General features: G+C 33.9%; 1 protein-coding gene across 1 annotated transcript; it reads right to left on the bottom strand.

Annotated features, from left to right (window-relative positions):
- Positions 1 to 14,374: 14,374 nt before the first annotated feature.
- Positions 14,375 to 15,750, bottom strand: LOC113708924 (uncharacterized). The gene has a single exon (XM_027231649.2). The coding sequence runs from the start codon at positions 15,498 to 15,500 to the stop codon at positions 14,544 to 14,546; it is 957 nt and encodes a 318-aa protein (XP_027087450.1). The 5' UTR covers positions 15,501 to 15,750; the 3' UTR covers positions 14,375 to 14,543.
- Between the last annotated feature and the right edge of the window lie 407 nt (positions 15,751 to 16,157).

Here is a 16,157-nt window from a genome sequence, read left to right as displayed (position 1 = left end):
TCCTTTTCCCCTTCTAGAATGTACGAAACTAAGATATGACCTCAACCACTATAGGGCAAATTGCTGGGACCTAGGGAAGGTTTTACATGATGCCCTTGATATTTATGTAATGCATTATTTTGCAATTTTTGTCCTGGTTAGGCAAGTGAGTGCCATAGAATATTCGATTGCCATACGATTTTTAACTAAAAAGAAACCGGTTTATGCAGCTGATGGGACCATCCCATGTCTTCGTCCAAGTATGGTTTTCGTGGTGGGGAATGATCCATTTCTCCGCAAAAAAGTTTCTCAATTTGGTTTGTAACATATTACTTGTAGATTAAATTGATCTTTCAGAGCATTTATTTCTGCATGACTTTGATGACTGTACTGTCCAGTGATGTGTTTTACCTAGGTGTTCTAACTGTGGCCCGCTTGTCAAGTGAATTTTTTGAGTGTTTGTTTAAAATTTTACTGTAATTTACTGTAAAAGTTTTTTAAAAATTTTTTGAAATGTGTAAATTTTTGAATATTTTGAAGTGCATGGTTTAAAAATTTTGAGAAATTTTTTGAGATTACTGTAGCTAAAAGTTTTAAAAAACTTGTAGCAGACAGACTTGATAAAAAACTCAAGTACCAAACAGGACCATACATTGACAATATTCACACTATTACTGCTGGATCCATGTTACATGTACAAAAGTTCGATTTCAAATTTAAATCTTACATAGTTATCATTCATCCGGTATAGAAAAGATTTTAATCCTATTTAATTTTAAATACAATAATTTCTCCTCTCTTCATCAGTATTCACAAGAATAATAATAATGTTAACTTTAAAAATTTGTCACATTTGGTCCCATGACAGGAGTAACGATGTGTGTGACATGACATATGATTGTACGAGTTAAATTTTTCCAAACCCTTCTCCCAAATTGATGGCTTTGATGTGATTGGACCCGATGTTCCATTGATTTTCTTTTCGAGGTAATTGCATCAACCAATTCTCCCGTGGAGAAGCACATGAGTATGCTTTACTAATTGTTACATCAATAATGAGATTTTAGGGTACCAACGCCTTGTTTGAATTGCAATCGAAAAATTATGTTATTTTTCGTGATGATATTTTTCTATTATTTTTTTTCCTCACATACATCAAATCGCTATAGTAATTTTTCCATGAAAAATCATGAAAAATGCAATCCAAACACAACCTTAGATATTTGTAGTAAATATTTATTATGATGTTTGTGATGTACACACAATTTGTGAAGACATAAATTTTAGAACTTGTAACAAAAGAACATAATAGAGATGACAAATTCTCTAAATTGAATCCGTAAATGGCACAATGGTGAAACACGTTTTACGAATTCATATGGTACATTTTCACATCTCAATATTTCATGTATACCATATGCAACAAATCAATCAGGTGTTAGAATATATCTCTGGATTTGGCAGGCTTCTTTCATTAGTTTTTGATGAATGTTTTGATGATCTTTTTGTATTCATCTTTTTGTAATAAATTCATCACCTTCATGCATACGTATGAAAAAAAAAAAAAGAAATGCTACATTTTAAATTTAGCCTTAAGAGCTAATTAATTATGAAACATAAGAACTATGCTCCAAATTCCTTCCAGAGCCTGTTGTATAATTTTTATGGATTCTATCGTTTCGCGAATTTTTACTAAATAACGAAATAATGAATCTCCCTCGTTTTGCCATTAAACCTTCCAATCAAATTCGCAGTAACACTCATAATGATCAACCTTACCAAGATCCCATTGTATTTCGGAAGCTTGGTCATGATAAAACCCCAATTTAGTGTTTCTTCTCCGTGATAATGCCTACGTCTACAACTCATTCTAAAAAATTAGGATTACATGTTATAAGTTTGATAATGAACATCAACAAGGAAGGAGAAAAGAGATCATTGGCATTTGGACCTTTTGCTTTCCTAAAGTAATAGATGCTGCCATAGAATTTGCAGATGATTAATAAAATAAATCAATATATGACGAATAGATTAGAATTTAAGGGGTTTTTCTAACTAATGGGTTATCCATTAACATACCTAACATTCACCTAACTTAACATATATATATACACATACTAACAATTATTATTCTCCCTTACATTTATATACTTTTCCTATTTAATCTTACCTACCATATCTTGTATTTATTTACTTTCTCTAATTAATATTACATTTCAAATAATACGACATCTGAAATATATCTTAATGAGGGCATAGGGCACCTGTTAAATATACCCTTGTCTATTTATCTATTATTTGGAAAGAATGATTATAGGTACTTCTCAAAATTAATGACAACCTAGAAAATGGTAAAACCACATCTAGGCAACAGTTTTCCCAAGGAAACTTTTGAAGTTTGAGGCTTGAACTACAGCTATCAAATTAAAAAAAAGAGGGGGGGGGGGGAACTATTCAAAGTTGGTTTATGTTACCAAAAAGTTCAACTTATGAAAAAGATCAAACAAGATAGCAAGAGAAATCTTCTAAAATACTAACTTGTGAAAATAAACCATACTTTATTGCTAAATCTAAGTTCACAAAATCTTGTTAAATTGCAACATGGTCCATCTCGTAAAGTGGCAACGAATTAATTTCAACTTTTCTTCTACATACACTAAACATGTAAAGAAGGACTTCATCATAGGTTAAAGCTTATAATACAAGAAAGCATAATTTTCTATTTTTTTTATTGGATTAATCTTCTGTACACTAACATATATATTTTTTAGATATGTTCAAACACATTTGATAATAAAAAATAAAATATTTGCATTAATTAAGTGGTACTGAAATTTTTAGAGAAAACTTATTCCAAAAATAAGCGATAAGCTAGTCACTTGTCACTTAATATAATATACATTGAATGAATTTAGACGTCAAATTTCAAATTTGCAATTTCAGTTTTATCAAATGCACTCTAAGAGTTAATTAAAAAAAAAAGAAATGAAATTAAAGAAGTGTTTAAATGTAATAGAGATAATAAAGTTGAGCTATAAACTTAAACGATACATTATATTTAATATAAGTGCACTAACCAATGTTTTAGGCATCAAAATCAAATTTTGAATGGCAAACTACTTTTGGGCCCTCGAACTTTAACAATCTATATTTTTTATCCTCCAATCGTTGTTGACATCCTTTTTGTCCCTGAACTCTAATAAACAAGGTTTGTAAAATCGGGATCCTAAGTAGGATCGATTTTAGTTTCACAGGATCGGATCGTAGGATCGGATCGTAGAATCGTAAGATCCTACCAAAAGCTCTTAATTGCAATTAAAGGTTGCAATTCTTTGATAAATTATAAATATACCACAAATATTTTCATTTATTTGCAAAATGGAGCTTCGTATTTCACAAATTTACAAAAAAATTGTAGGATCGTACGATCCTACCGATCCTACGATCCTACGATCCTATACGATCCTACACGATCCTGCACGATCCTGCTACGATTCTATGCGATCCTGCAAAAATTAATATGATTTGCGACTCTGCATACGATCCGGATCGATTTTGATCGATCCGGATCGCGATTTTGACAACTATGCTAATAAATGGATACTTACAGCTCTTCTGACAATTTGAGCCATTAACCTAACTAAAAGAGCATTACGTAAACTGCCCAAACTCATGATTTTTGAATTCCATACAAATTTAGACCAAATAAGTCACCAAACCTGGTTGAAATAATATAAAAATCAAAATTAGATCGTTCTAAGATAGATTTTTTAAGATTAACGGTTCAAATTGACGAAAGAGTCGCATGCATACGCTTTGAAGTGTACGCTTTTGCCCATTTTGACGAAAGAGTCGTAACAAGACTGGCCATCGATTACGCGTTACAAAATTCCAATCCAACTTCTGCCACACAAAAAAAGGATTATCTTTCCGTGTGTGCTTGTCTCACCTAAGATCCGAAAGGCAGGTTTTTGCATCTGTTGATTACATCTGATTCCGAACATGTGCTCAATATTTTACACACTGACGACCATATTATTTACGTGGTACCACTTCCTCAATCTTCGCACAAAGTATGGACCAGTAGCCGGAGTTGGACCACATGATTGGTTATGACAGATCACCGTACCAGTCAGAGGTCGTGTCTGAGACCACAACACGTCCTTACGAAATTCAGATCTGGCGTTTTACCTCCCAATTTCCGGAATCCATGCACCATGTGCATTCAGATCGGAAGTTCATTGTTGCCTCCTCTATTATGGAATGTTGCCATCACATTTGCTCTCTAGGCCCTGTACATTGCGTGCCCACTTTTATATACTGGGATGCAAATGAGTTGAGCGGAGTCGAATTTTGGCTTTGATCGAATCAAGTTTCATTTTTATCTCGAACTCAACGAGCTGTCATTATAAAGTTTAAATTCAAATTCAACCTTAGATTCGAGTCGAGCGGAACTCAATCTCGAGTCTACTCGAACTTAAAATATAAAAAATAATTATTTTATTTTAAAAAATGAATAATATAGTAACTTTTTCTTAACAAATAATAAAATGTTAGGAATACATATCTAATTTCATCACTAACACATACACACACACACACACACAAACACATATATAATAAAGCGGATCGTAAGTTAACAAGCTGAGTTTTTTTGTAATCGAATTCGCTTTGGTTGGCTCAAACTTGACTCGAGTTTGATCAAACTTTGATTGAGCCAACTCATAAGCGCAGGTGAATGATTTAATTCATTTATAACCCTACTTTTATCCCATTTTAGTATCCCATTACTATATATATATATAGATTTATTTTTATTTTTGACCCTCTCATCCTCCAGTACACCCTTCCCTTTTATAGCTATCAAGTATAAGATTCGAAACCTAATCGCAACGAAGGCTCCAAGAGCCATCCCCCAAGTCTTCTGTCCAGTGAACGATCGGTTGTTAATATCCCATTACATAATGCGGTCTTTACCTTTATGGTTGGTTTGGTTTCTAGATTGGGTTGCTGCTTTCGACTTTTCTGAAAAAATTTACGTCATAAATCCAAGATAAATCTTCCTCCATAAAACAAACTTCATTATCTTTTGCATCAACGAGCATATATGAAACCAAAAAATAGTAGGAAAGTAGAAAATTGGCTGTACTACTTTAGGGCTTTAGTTTGCATGTCTAATTGAGGAAAACCTTTTGATCAACCAATCAAACGCAGGAATCGAGTGGTTTTTCCTCAACTTTTTCATAACCATTTTTTACTCTACTAAAATGATTTATTTTCTTTTTAAAAGTTTAAGTCATTTTAATTGAATAGGAGCTATGAATACTACTATCCACCATATAATAATTCCTAAATTTGTTATCAATGCAGCCTTTGCCATGCAAAGCAAAATAAAATAAATTTGTGCAATGAAAATAATAAGAGTCCAATTTTCGCGTATTATCTTAAAAGAGTGAGGCAAATTGCTTGAACCAATCAATATGTAATATGTACTTGGTAAACTATATCGAGTAACTACATCTTGGTAATTATCTTAATTCATCCACTAATAAATAAAATTTTTTGGTCAAATTAAATGAATTAAATGATGTGATCTTGTATAACAAAAGTTCTGTCAACTTATTTGTTTAAATTCAAAATTTTTTAACATGAGTAACTTATGCACTTCTCTTGAATTCGATTGCACGAGATACAACAATATCTTTCAAAACACTAATCTTTTTCATGCTACTTGAAACTTTCTCTCTTCGCTATTGTCAATTTTAAGCCTTCTTCTACAAATGAAAAGTACCGTTTCGATTGCCATTTTTTGAAATTTTTGTAGAAAAATATACTGTAGTGATTTGATGTATATGAGGTAAAAAGTTAATTGAAAACATGTTCACGAAAAACGTAAAATTCAAACAGATTTACTGCATCATAATGAACTAGAAATATATCCATGTATTTCTCATACTAGAAATATTAATTTTTTATTTGCTAGTATAGTGGGGAGCTCAACTTGCAACTTGCTTAGCTATGCGTATGATTTTTTTGTTTGACTTTCAAAGCCTAAAAGTCAACGAGTTCTTCATTTATGATTTTCCCCTCGTGGGATGGCATTATTTTTTTAGACGTTAGTGATCAGTTTCATAAAAGCACGTATGCATTGAACATGGAAGCATCCAAATTTGTCGAAAAACAAGCTAATAGATTACCTCACCGGCTTTTGTCCTTTTTCAAGATTAAAAAAAAAATTTGTTCTAAGTATTATATTATTCTCACAATATTGTCCTGAAGAAAAAAACAGAAAAATTTAAAAAAAGAAAAGAAAACAAAAGAATTGGAATTCTCTGGTCAGATTTGGGTGGTGGACAAGTGGAATATTCCTGAATTTATTCCGTTTCATCGAAATTAATTTTGTCCACCGGTGATGTTGACAAAAATATTACGGCTGATATTAGGCTTAGAAGTTCAACTTGATTTCTCTTCCTCTTCCTCAGGTGTGCCTAAATGCATTGGATCATTGAAGACGGAATGATGGCATTGAAATGACTCGACAATGGCAGCAGACGAATTTTCTATAGTACGATTACGATTTATTCTTTTCTCATTAATAGGAGTACATGACTGGAGTCGTCCAATGGTCATGTTGGTGTACTTTTAATGAAGCCATTACATTAATCCTCTTCTTTTTTTTTTTTTTTTTTGTCTTTTTTAACAATTTGCTTTTTTTTTTTAACAAAGGAAAAAGATCATTTCGTTCAAATAAATCTGCACTAATGACAGAAAATATATCAAACAACAGATATATATAAATTTGAAATCAATAGATACAACACATCTAAAAAAATAATACAAATAAAGATGACATTTTGTATCTTTAGAACTAGAAGTAGATTTTTTGATCGAAAATTGTCACATCAATTAGGTGACCATTTTATTTAAGGGGAAAAAATATTTAGTATAGCTAGAACAGGATGTAATGACCATTCTTGCCATTCACTCTATCCTTTGAACATTTTTAAATCCTAAGATTATGCTTTTCCTTTTTCTGAAGAGAGAGAGAGAGAGGAGGGATTTTGTTGGGGTTCTTGGAGGAATTTTTGTGGCAGATCTAATTTCAAGCTAATAAATCTGATTTAAGCATCTTTTTCAACCATTATAAGTTGGTATCTATAAGATGCAAGTTTGGTTGTAGATCAGGAATTCAAATTTTTATACTTGTATTAAAATCCAAAAGTGTACAATAGTGCACTCATTTAGTTTAGAGATAGGATCCGCTCATTCTAATCCCTGGATCATTTTCTAACATACTTTAAAATAGTAGTAAATCTATCTTACTATAGATTAGAGTAGGAATACAAATGACGGTTGCACAGTTGAAAAAAAAATTGGTATAGTTAAATTAACAGTTTTGGTTGACTTCAATATGCAGGAAATCGTACCAATTGATAGAGGGAGGGGCTTCCTTTTGTGTGTGTGTGTGTGTGTGTGTGAAAGAAGGACCACGGGCAAGAATGGTTAAAAACGTTATTAAAAATAGGGATAATTTCAGAAACCTCCCCTGAGGTTTCTGACATTTACACTTACCTCTCCTATAATTTGAACAATTACACTGACCTCCCCTGAGGTTACTAATCCTTTACAAATTCAGTCCAAATGATTAAAATATTATTTTAGAGAGTGAAATTAGAATTTTGTACCTGATTTGTCCTTTGTGCCACATGTCCAATGAATGGCAAAATATTACAAATTAATTAACAATTAATAAACTTTAATGAGCGTAGTTTATAGGCAAATACGTATTGTCTATTTAAAGTACCAGCTCTTTACATGTATTTTACTTTCAAACATTTACTTTATCACAAATATTTATTCTCAAATACAGATTTGTATTTACTCTCAAATATTTAATTTTTGTTAAATACAAAACCTACCAGTTTTTCTTCCGTAGAAATATTAATATAACATTTTTTCAATTTCCATTACAAATATTTATGTATTTAACATAAATTAAATGATTCAAAATAAAATACTCATAAAGAGCTAATACTTTACTCATGTAATGGATGAAACCCATAAAAAATTAACATTTTATAGGCCATTTTTTTTAAATTTTAATTTATATTAAATAGATAACCTATCGATTTTCTTTTTACAAGAATATTATTGTAACACCTTTTAATTTTTAATTACAAATATTGATATATTTATTGTAAATTAAATATTTAAAAATAAAATACCTGTAAAGAGCCTGTATTTTAAATAAGTTATACGTGTTTGCCTTTTAATTTGTGATAAAATAAATGTTTGAAAGTAAAATACATGTAAAGAGTTGGTACTTTAAATAGGCAATACGTATTTGTCTATAAACTACGCTCATTAAAGTTTATTAATTGTTAATTAATTTGTAATACTTTGCCATTCATTGGACATGTGGCACAAAGGACAAATCAGGTACAAAATTCTAATTTCACTCTCTAAAATAATATTTTAATCAATTGGACTGAATTTGTAAAGGATTAGTAACCTCAGGAGAGGTCAGTGTAATTGTTCAAACCACAGGAAAGGTAAGTGTAAATGTCAGAAACCTCAGGGGAGGTTTCTAAAATTATTCCTTAAAAATAAGATAAACCGTATAATTTTTTGAGGCTAAATCTTGACCATTAACAGCTAAGCAATCCACCTGATAACCGCTCCTGCCTCTCGTCCACGAAAGAAGGGCATCCTAGAAAGTATAAATGAGAAACTGCTGCAATTACTGTCTTACTCATGAATCATGATTGCAATTAACTGCAGTGAGTTCAGACAACCTTTTACTACAAACTTAGGGAAAACGTGGTACAAATGAGGATTCTTAAATGGAAAAGTAGCTGTATTCCTTGAAGGGCTGCTTGTTGAATGCTGATGATTGGACGTTTGACATTTCCTTTTTTTTTTTTTTTCTTTCAGATGGTAAACTCGACCGGGCGGCTTAGCAGTTGGCTGTCGGTGACTGACATGTTGGCTGTCCCCATTCTTCAACGTCCTCATTGACGTCAAATGTAGACCGGCGAAAGGAGTTCTTAAATACCGAGATGAGATTAATGTGGATAATCTCAAATACTGAGACTAAATTACCCTTTGATGAAATAAGACATTTTTATTCACTGAACACAAATTCGAACTCTTCTCCAACCTTCTACTGGTCCCACGATTAGATTTTTTTTCTTTTGGTATAATAATGAAGTGCATTAAATTAAACAAAGTTAGTTACAACTATCCAAGAAAACAAATTCCTCCGATACATCCCTCGATAAGATGTTGGCCATTAATAGAATATTTGTTACATTATATTCGTACAGAATTTTTTAATCATTTTGAAAGAAACTTGCTTAATCGTTTTATGGTCCATAAATAATTTTGATCGAGACGAGTCAAGTTTCTTTTACAGAGAATTGATACGCTTTGAAAGGAGTGTGATTGAATTTTTGTGTAAGCTTTTAGTGTTTTACTCTTTTGGGAGTCCAAAGCCAATTTAATGGACAACAAAAGGCAATGATTGAAGCCCATGTGGAGCTGTAACTAGGTAGATTGGGAGATTCTGTAGAAAACAAAAAAATTGATTTTGCTTTCCCCTTATGTATAGTATAGTTTATTCAAGATTAACCAGTACATCATCAACATTCAGACCTTTAACTAGGTAACAAAAGATGCATCGCCTTCAATGGACAGCAAATTGGATAACTGGTTTTGCTTTTTAATTATAAGTCTAATTTGTTCTCTAATAAGTTAATTTGTGACTGGACCCTTCCTGAGACAGGAAACAAATGAAGCTGCTTTTCTTGGAGCTCTTCATTTTGTACTAGAGTAGAGTAGGTGTGTGGTCAGGACTCCCAGAGCCCAGGTCCAGGGTAGCATAGATCAGAAATAAGGAGAATGGAAGTAACTGTTCTGGTAATATGAATTAGAATGGAGCAGCATCTCAAACAAGAAATTGCATCCTGCAGTAGTTTATTCATGAAATACAAAGACAAGCAGTAGAATAACATCTCCAAGAAAGCCATGTAACTTTGCTTGCAATCAGAAAGAACCAAAGGAAACAGGATTGTTCAACTACAAATCATGATCAAGAATATTCTTCTGATGCGCACAAGTGACTAGATAGAACAATATTAATGTCTTACAACACACATGTTCATCAGGCCGAATATGTCCACATGGCAATGTTGCAGAAGAAAAACTAGGTACAAATCATCACATGAGAGCACAAGTAATAAGTTTTTCATTGAATTGTCAGTAAAAAGAAACAACTAATTTCAAGAATATAAAAGAGTGGAATAATGCACAAAATCCTGCCAGACAAATTGGAATATATCAAGCTATTCCGATTTAGCCAATAAGATATTGTATCTCTGAGGCGAGCAGTTCTCCAGAGTTTTAAGAAACAAACTGGCAAATTATACATGATGTTGTGAACAGGAGCATGAAAACAGAAACCCATCACACAAAAGGAAGCATCACGAGTCACTTGTGAAAAGTTCTTAAGCAACAGACTGCGTAATACAAGTGCAGTTACTAGTTAAATAGAGAAAACTTTTTCCTTTCTGCTGCGCGTGTAGAGACCCCTGATTCATGAGTAACGATCAGGCTGTAAAAGTTGTTATACAGAAGTGATAGTCATAAAAATACAAAAGAAACTTGCCAGGCAATTGTCCATACCTGCTCTATGTTGATATCAACAATTCCTAATAACAAAGCACACTAGCAAACTGGACCAAGACCGTGAATAGAGTTGCATTCATCAATGATCTTCAGTTAACTTCTCTAGTTTCAATGAGACATGCTTTTGAGTTGTCTTATGGATGTAAGAAAAGTTCGTAGCAAAACTATTAACAGCACCTTGCACAACTAAATGTCGCTTTGACAGATAGCGTAATGGGCTAATAGCTCAAACACATGGGAAAGAGCATATAGACCACTAAGATTATTCATCATCGTAAAGCCCCTTGCAAAGAGCACACTACCATACTTCCCTAGAAAAGGTTTATGAACAATAATAAAGGAAAAATGGAGTTCCAAAAAAACATAAAAAAGCAGAACAGCAAGAATCCCGAGGGCAGATGAACTATAAGTTAAATGGTGCTATTTTCATGAAAAGAAAACACAAGAAGCATTTGGCTATGAAGTTAAAGGGAAAAGAACTAAGATGTCTCGAAGAAACCACAGTGTGCTTAAGTTGCCTGAAAATAGTGGCATACCATAGACTTGTATTTACTAGAAGTTGGATTTATATGTCATGTGCCTCAATGACAAGTAGCTAGAAAATTTGGGGAAATCCTTTCAGCTAAAAAACAAAAAGAAAGATAACATTAACTAATATGAAACAAATACATCACTGAAAACAAGTCATAGATCTGCACTCTTCAAATTGATCAGGGACCAAAATTCCTAATGCTATAAACATAGAACCAGGGCATGCGTAGTACTAAATATGACTTGGATTAATACGTCTGAACTAGGCTATTTAACTGCATGTATTTAGTTTCCAGGGAAAGAGTCTAGTTTGATACTTCTGTGTAGTAGAGAAGGGATTTCTTGTCTGATACAGTTTCAACGTAGTTAAAAGTGGTACACTTAAACAAGAAGCAAGAAGCCAGTACACATCTCCCTGCAAGAGGTACAGCAAGAAGTGGTATACTTAAAGGACGACTACAACAGGTTCTGATACATCTCCCTGCACTCAAGCTTGCGTGCCAGTACACATGGATAAAATATGGTATTTTGACTGCATGCACATATTTGCAAAAGTTTTACTCTGTAGTATAGTACCAGACATAAACCTGGTATACAAGTTCATGCCCAACATAAACTTCTTCTGAGGTCCATGACTAGTGTGTCCCTATATGTAGACATGCATGATCAATCATCCCTATGATCATGAGCACAATTTCAGCAAGGAGACAAATAGTTCCAATAAATTGTACCTGTCAATGTGAAACCTTCATAGTATTCCATATACTTTTCCATCCAAAATGCATCTTACATGTAAAGCAGTTACATGAGGTTACTATTAAGTTGCAGCCAAGTGCTCAGTTGGTATTAGATACATGTGCAAAATTCAAATTTTGTACTCTGTCATCAAGTCTGTAACTGATAGAAGTGCATCTAGGCAAAACACTTTTTTTCCACAGGAAGAAGGTCTTCTGGAAGTGTACACACTTAAGATGCATTTCCTGTGGCAAAATAAAGACTTTCAAGTTGCAGCCACACATACTTTTAAGTCATTTTACTGATAACCGTTTTGGTAAAGTAAAGCAACCAAATGTCATCCTAATATATCCACCATAATAAAATACCAGTTGCCCCTCTTTCTGCACAAGTAATTAGTGGTCTCGTATTTTCATAGAGCACCCTGCTGTAAGTTAATCATCACTAAGATATGAAGTCAAACTTTCCTTCCTTTAAGGACCTATAGGCACAAGGGGTTTTGTATTTCAACAGTCTAGAACTTTTGCGAGCCCAACCATGGGAATTCTCCTAAGACTGCTAGCTAACTCCCAAATATATCCTTTTGGATCCATCTTAAAGTCCAGGATGCTATCTCTAGGACCTTTAACTTTAACCTGAAAAGTGAGCATTCAACAATAAGTTCATTATACCACCAGTATCACCCAAGCACTTGACAAAATTATCTTCTTCCAACCTTGTAATTACCAATGCTATTATCCTTGAAGACACTTTCTAACATCTCTTTGTCAAGGTTGTACATAATCAACATAGAATCTCCATGAATTTCAGAGTTCAAAGCAACAGCTATCTTTCAGGAGAACATGTAAAGGGGAATATTGAGGAAAAGGCAAAAGGGGAAGCCTTTATTATGCAATATATGCCTTTCTTTAGGTTGTCGTTGATGGAAAGGAGATACATAGCTTTTGAGGGAACACACACAAGCTTCACCTGATCACTACCGAAGTGTAATATTTTGGTTAATTATAGTTACCCAACTAATTTTTTACTCTATGCAAGTTTCTTTGACAGAGTATTGGATATCCAATAAAGAGCTCTTTGCTTTGGTTTGTACTCTGGTGCATAGATCTCATGCTACTGATTTCTCTGGCATGCTCAAGATTTTATCTGGCTCGATTTAGATTTCTTCCCCATGCCTTTTGTCTTTGCTTTCAAGAACCAGTTGAAACTTGAAAAGTTGACATATCTTTGATCTTCTAGATATACCAAAGATGCATCCACAACCTGGTCATCCTGTAGTGACACATACTACCTGCCTCCCATATCCAGTATTTAGAGAAAAATGAGCAGTCTACCAAGTCATAATAGCATGTCCCACTATTATATCATTTTCTAAACCAAGAACATGCAAGCTAGAGAATGGTCTTATTCCTAGACTGGAAATTGGCCAGGTACCATGTATGGAATAGATTTGGAACTCAGTTTCTAAGTAAATACCAGTCAAGTATAAAACCGAGTATAAATGAATGGCTGTGAAAGGTCCATGACATAAAGAGGTGTATAAGACATTGTTCATATGGCTTTTTTTTGGGGGGGGGGGGGTGTTTGTAGGAGGAAAAAAATTCAACTTGGAACCAGTTAAGTTCAATAGCCATTTTCTACTACCTTCGCAAATCTTTAAGATAAATAACTGCAGAGATAATTTGAGATCTTACTTTAATTACCAATTTACTTGTCCATTTAGTGTGTGGTTTATCTGGGTTATTACATTTATGCTAAAGTATGTTATTCTCCACAAAGGTACCAGACGTGCCAGATATAATGAAGAAAGCAGATACACCATAGATGCAACAGAATATGCATCGAACAAGTGCCAGAATTTGAATAACAATTGTTTGTTCATTAGTTCCTTTTCCATTCTTGAGTGGGAGGGAGCCAGCTTACTCAGGTGTTTATACCCCATAAGCACTAGAAACAACATTCTATAGTTATAACAAGCAGGATAAGTGAACAACCTTGCATAGTCATCTTGAGATTTTGTTTTTACCATACAAAAATTTCATTCAACAAGAAGAGGAAAATTTACATTGCATCAACTTAATCTCAAGGTTGTACCAACAATGATTTCCAATTAACAAATATTCCCTACAGCCATTTTGCACGACAATGATCAATACATGATGAGACCAGTAGCACAAACTCTAAACATTTGGAGCGGTTTGCAGGTATCCAAGTCCAAATTACTAGACTAAGAGAATTAAACATGCATTATTCCTTTCACTGGTTTCCACATGGACTGATTTTTCTCTGCAATATATGAACAATTCATAGGGTGACTCAAGGAAACAGAAAATCATAACTCCTACTTATAATACAGCTTGAACTATCAAACCTAAACATGTGAAAAACATGCGCAGCATATACCAAGATAGAGCAAAGCATATGGACGCAAATGCAACGTACATAAAATAACAACTAGCTAGGTTTATTACTGCAACAATGAAATACAATTGTCACAAAACACACACACCCCTTTGAAATTTTTTGTCTTTACAGATATCATTTGGTTTCCTTACAAAGAATCCGAAACAACACAGGGATTTAATAACCTCTCTTGCCAGCAGGAGTTCAAGCTAAGCATCCAAGTTCTCCATCTGAATGCTGCTTTTGAGAGGCACATACTCCCCAAGATATCCACCAAGATGGTCATAAAGAGCACTCTTATCAATTCCCTGATGATGATAGCTCTTACAAACATAGTAAAACACGCTTTGCACCAACAACCCCACAAGATTGACAATCACTAACACCCCAACCAAGAATCCACCAACCAAAATTCTTGGCAGCACACCATAAGAGTCCCCACCATGAACCACAATTGAACCAAAAAGGGCATTGATCACCCCACAAATTGCCAAATACCCAAAAACAAGCCCAAAAGCAATCCGGGTTCTGCCCTTGAGCAGCTCATAGCTCTTTTTCATAGCCGCAAATCCATAAACAGGCTCAAGAACAGACACCACACTAGCCAAATGCCACAATGCGCTTATATAAACATGAACCACCAAAAACAGTACAAAAACAACCACCATCGAAAACAAAAACAAAGGCACATTTTCGGTATCCACAGCTATAATCAGAAGCACAAGAAACCCGATAAAAATCACGTTATAAATCACCATAGTGAGCGTAACCCACATGAAAGTAACGAAAAGCCTCTTAAAAACAGAAGGGATGGCTGCCATTGTGGAGGAGAAAGACACAGGCTTGGAAGTGTAAAGCGAGGCAACAGTGAAGACTACAGCAGCCGTGGAAAGAAGGGAGAAGGCAAAGAGGAAGATGAGGTAACAGAACTGAAAAGTCAGGAGCTTTGTCCATTGGGAAGTGTGAGAACCAGCAGGGTCAGCTTGAAGCTGAGAAAGTATGGGGTGAGTGAAGAGGGAGTGGGCTAAAATGGCAAAGGAAAGTGGGAAGATTAAGGAAAGCGTGATGAGGTAAAAGGTTTTGGGAGATTGTTTTGGTATTGAAACTGATTCTTTTAGGATGTCTGGTATGGTCAAGAATTGGAGTTCTTCCAGGGAGAGATCCATAGCTGTTTTCTGATGTTGACTGGATAGATAAATGGATGGACGGATGGATGGATTCTTGAGTTTTCAGAACAAATATATGAATTTGTCTGGAAGATTACTGGGTTTTTCTTGAGTTTCTATGTGGAGTTAAGTAATCTTGGGATCTGGAAATTGGGTAGGAGGAAAGTAAAGGAGATGAAGAAGAAAGGAAGAAACAAGAATACGCTGAAAAAAAAAAAAAAAAAAAAAAATGGTGGTATCGGATATGAGCCACTCCGCTAGTTTGCTTCTTGATGGGAATTTGGTTCACCGCCACTTGCAAACAGTCAATTCCTTTGCGTGTTTTTAATTGTTGGCAAGTAAATTGTTCCCCTCGTTCATTGAAGAAGTGCATCATTTTTGGATAAATTACACTTAATTCCTCTATATTCATATGCTTTTCTTAGTTGGCACACTCAATTTTGTTTATCAGAACGATTTAGAAGGGGATTGACATTCACATTTTCACTCAATAAATAATGTCCAACTGAGAAGTGCAAATATCACCTCTTATTCAAAATGGGTTCATACTGATTTTTTCTGATACAATTAGTACACTATGTCTACCTTTACCCTATTCCTTTAATTTTCTTGCCATTTCATTTTTTCAAGCCAATAATTTTAAAACATTATATTACC

Source organism: Coffea arabica, chromosome 9c (assembly GCF_036785885.1).
Source record: "Coffea arabica cultivar ET-39 chromosome 9c, Coffea Arabica ET-39 HiFi, whole genome shotgun sequence".
NCBI lineage: Eukaryota > Viridiplantae > Streptophyta > Magnoliopsida > Gentianales > Rubiaceae > Coffea > Coffea arabica.
This window is presented reverse-complemented; position numbering and strand designations above follow the sequence as displayed.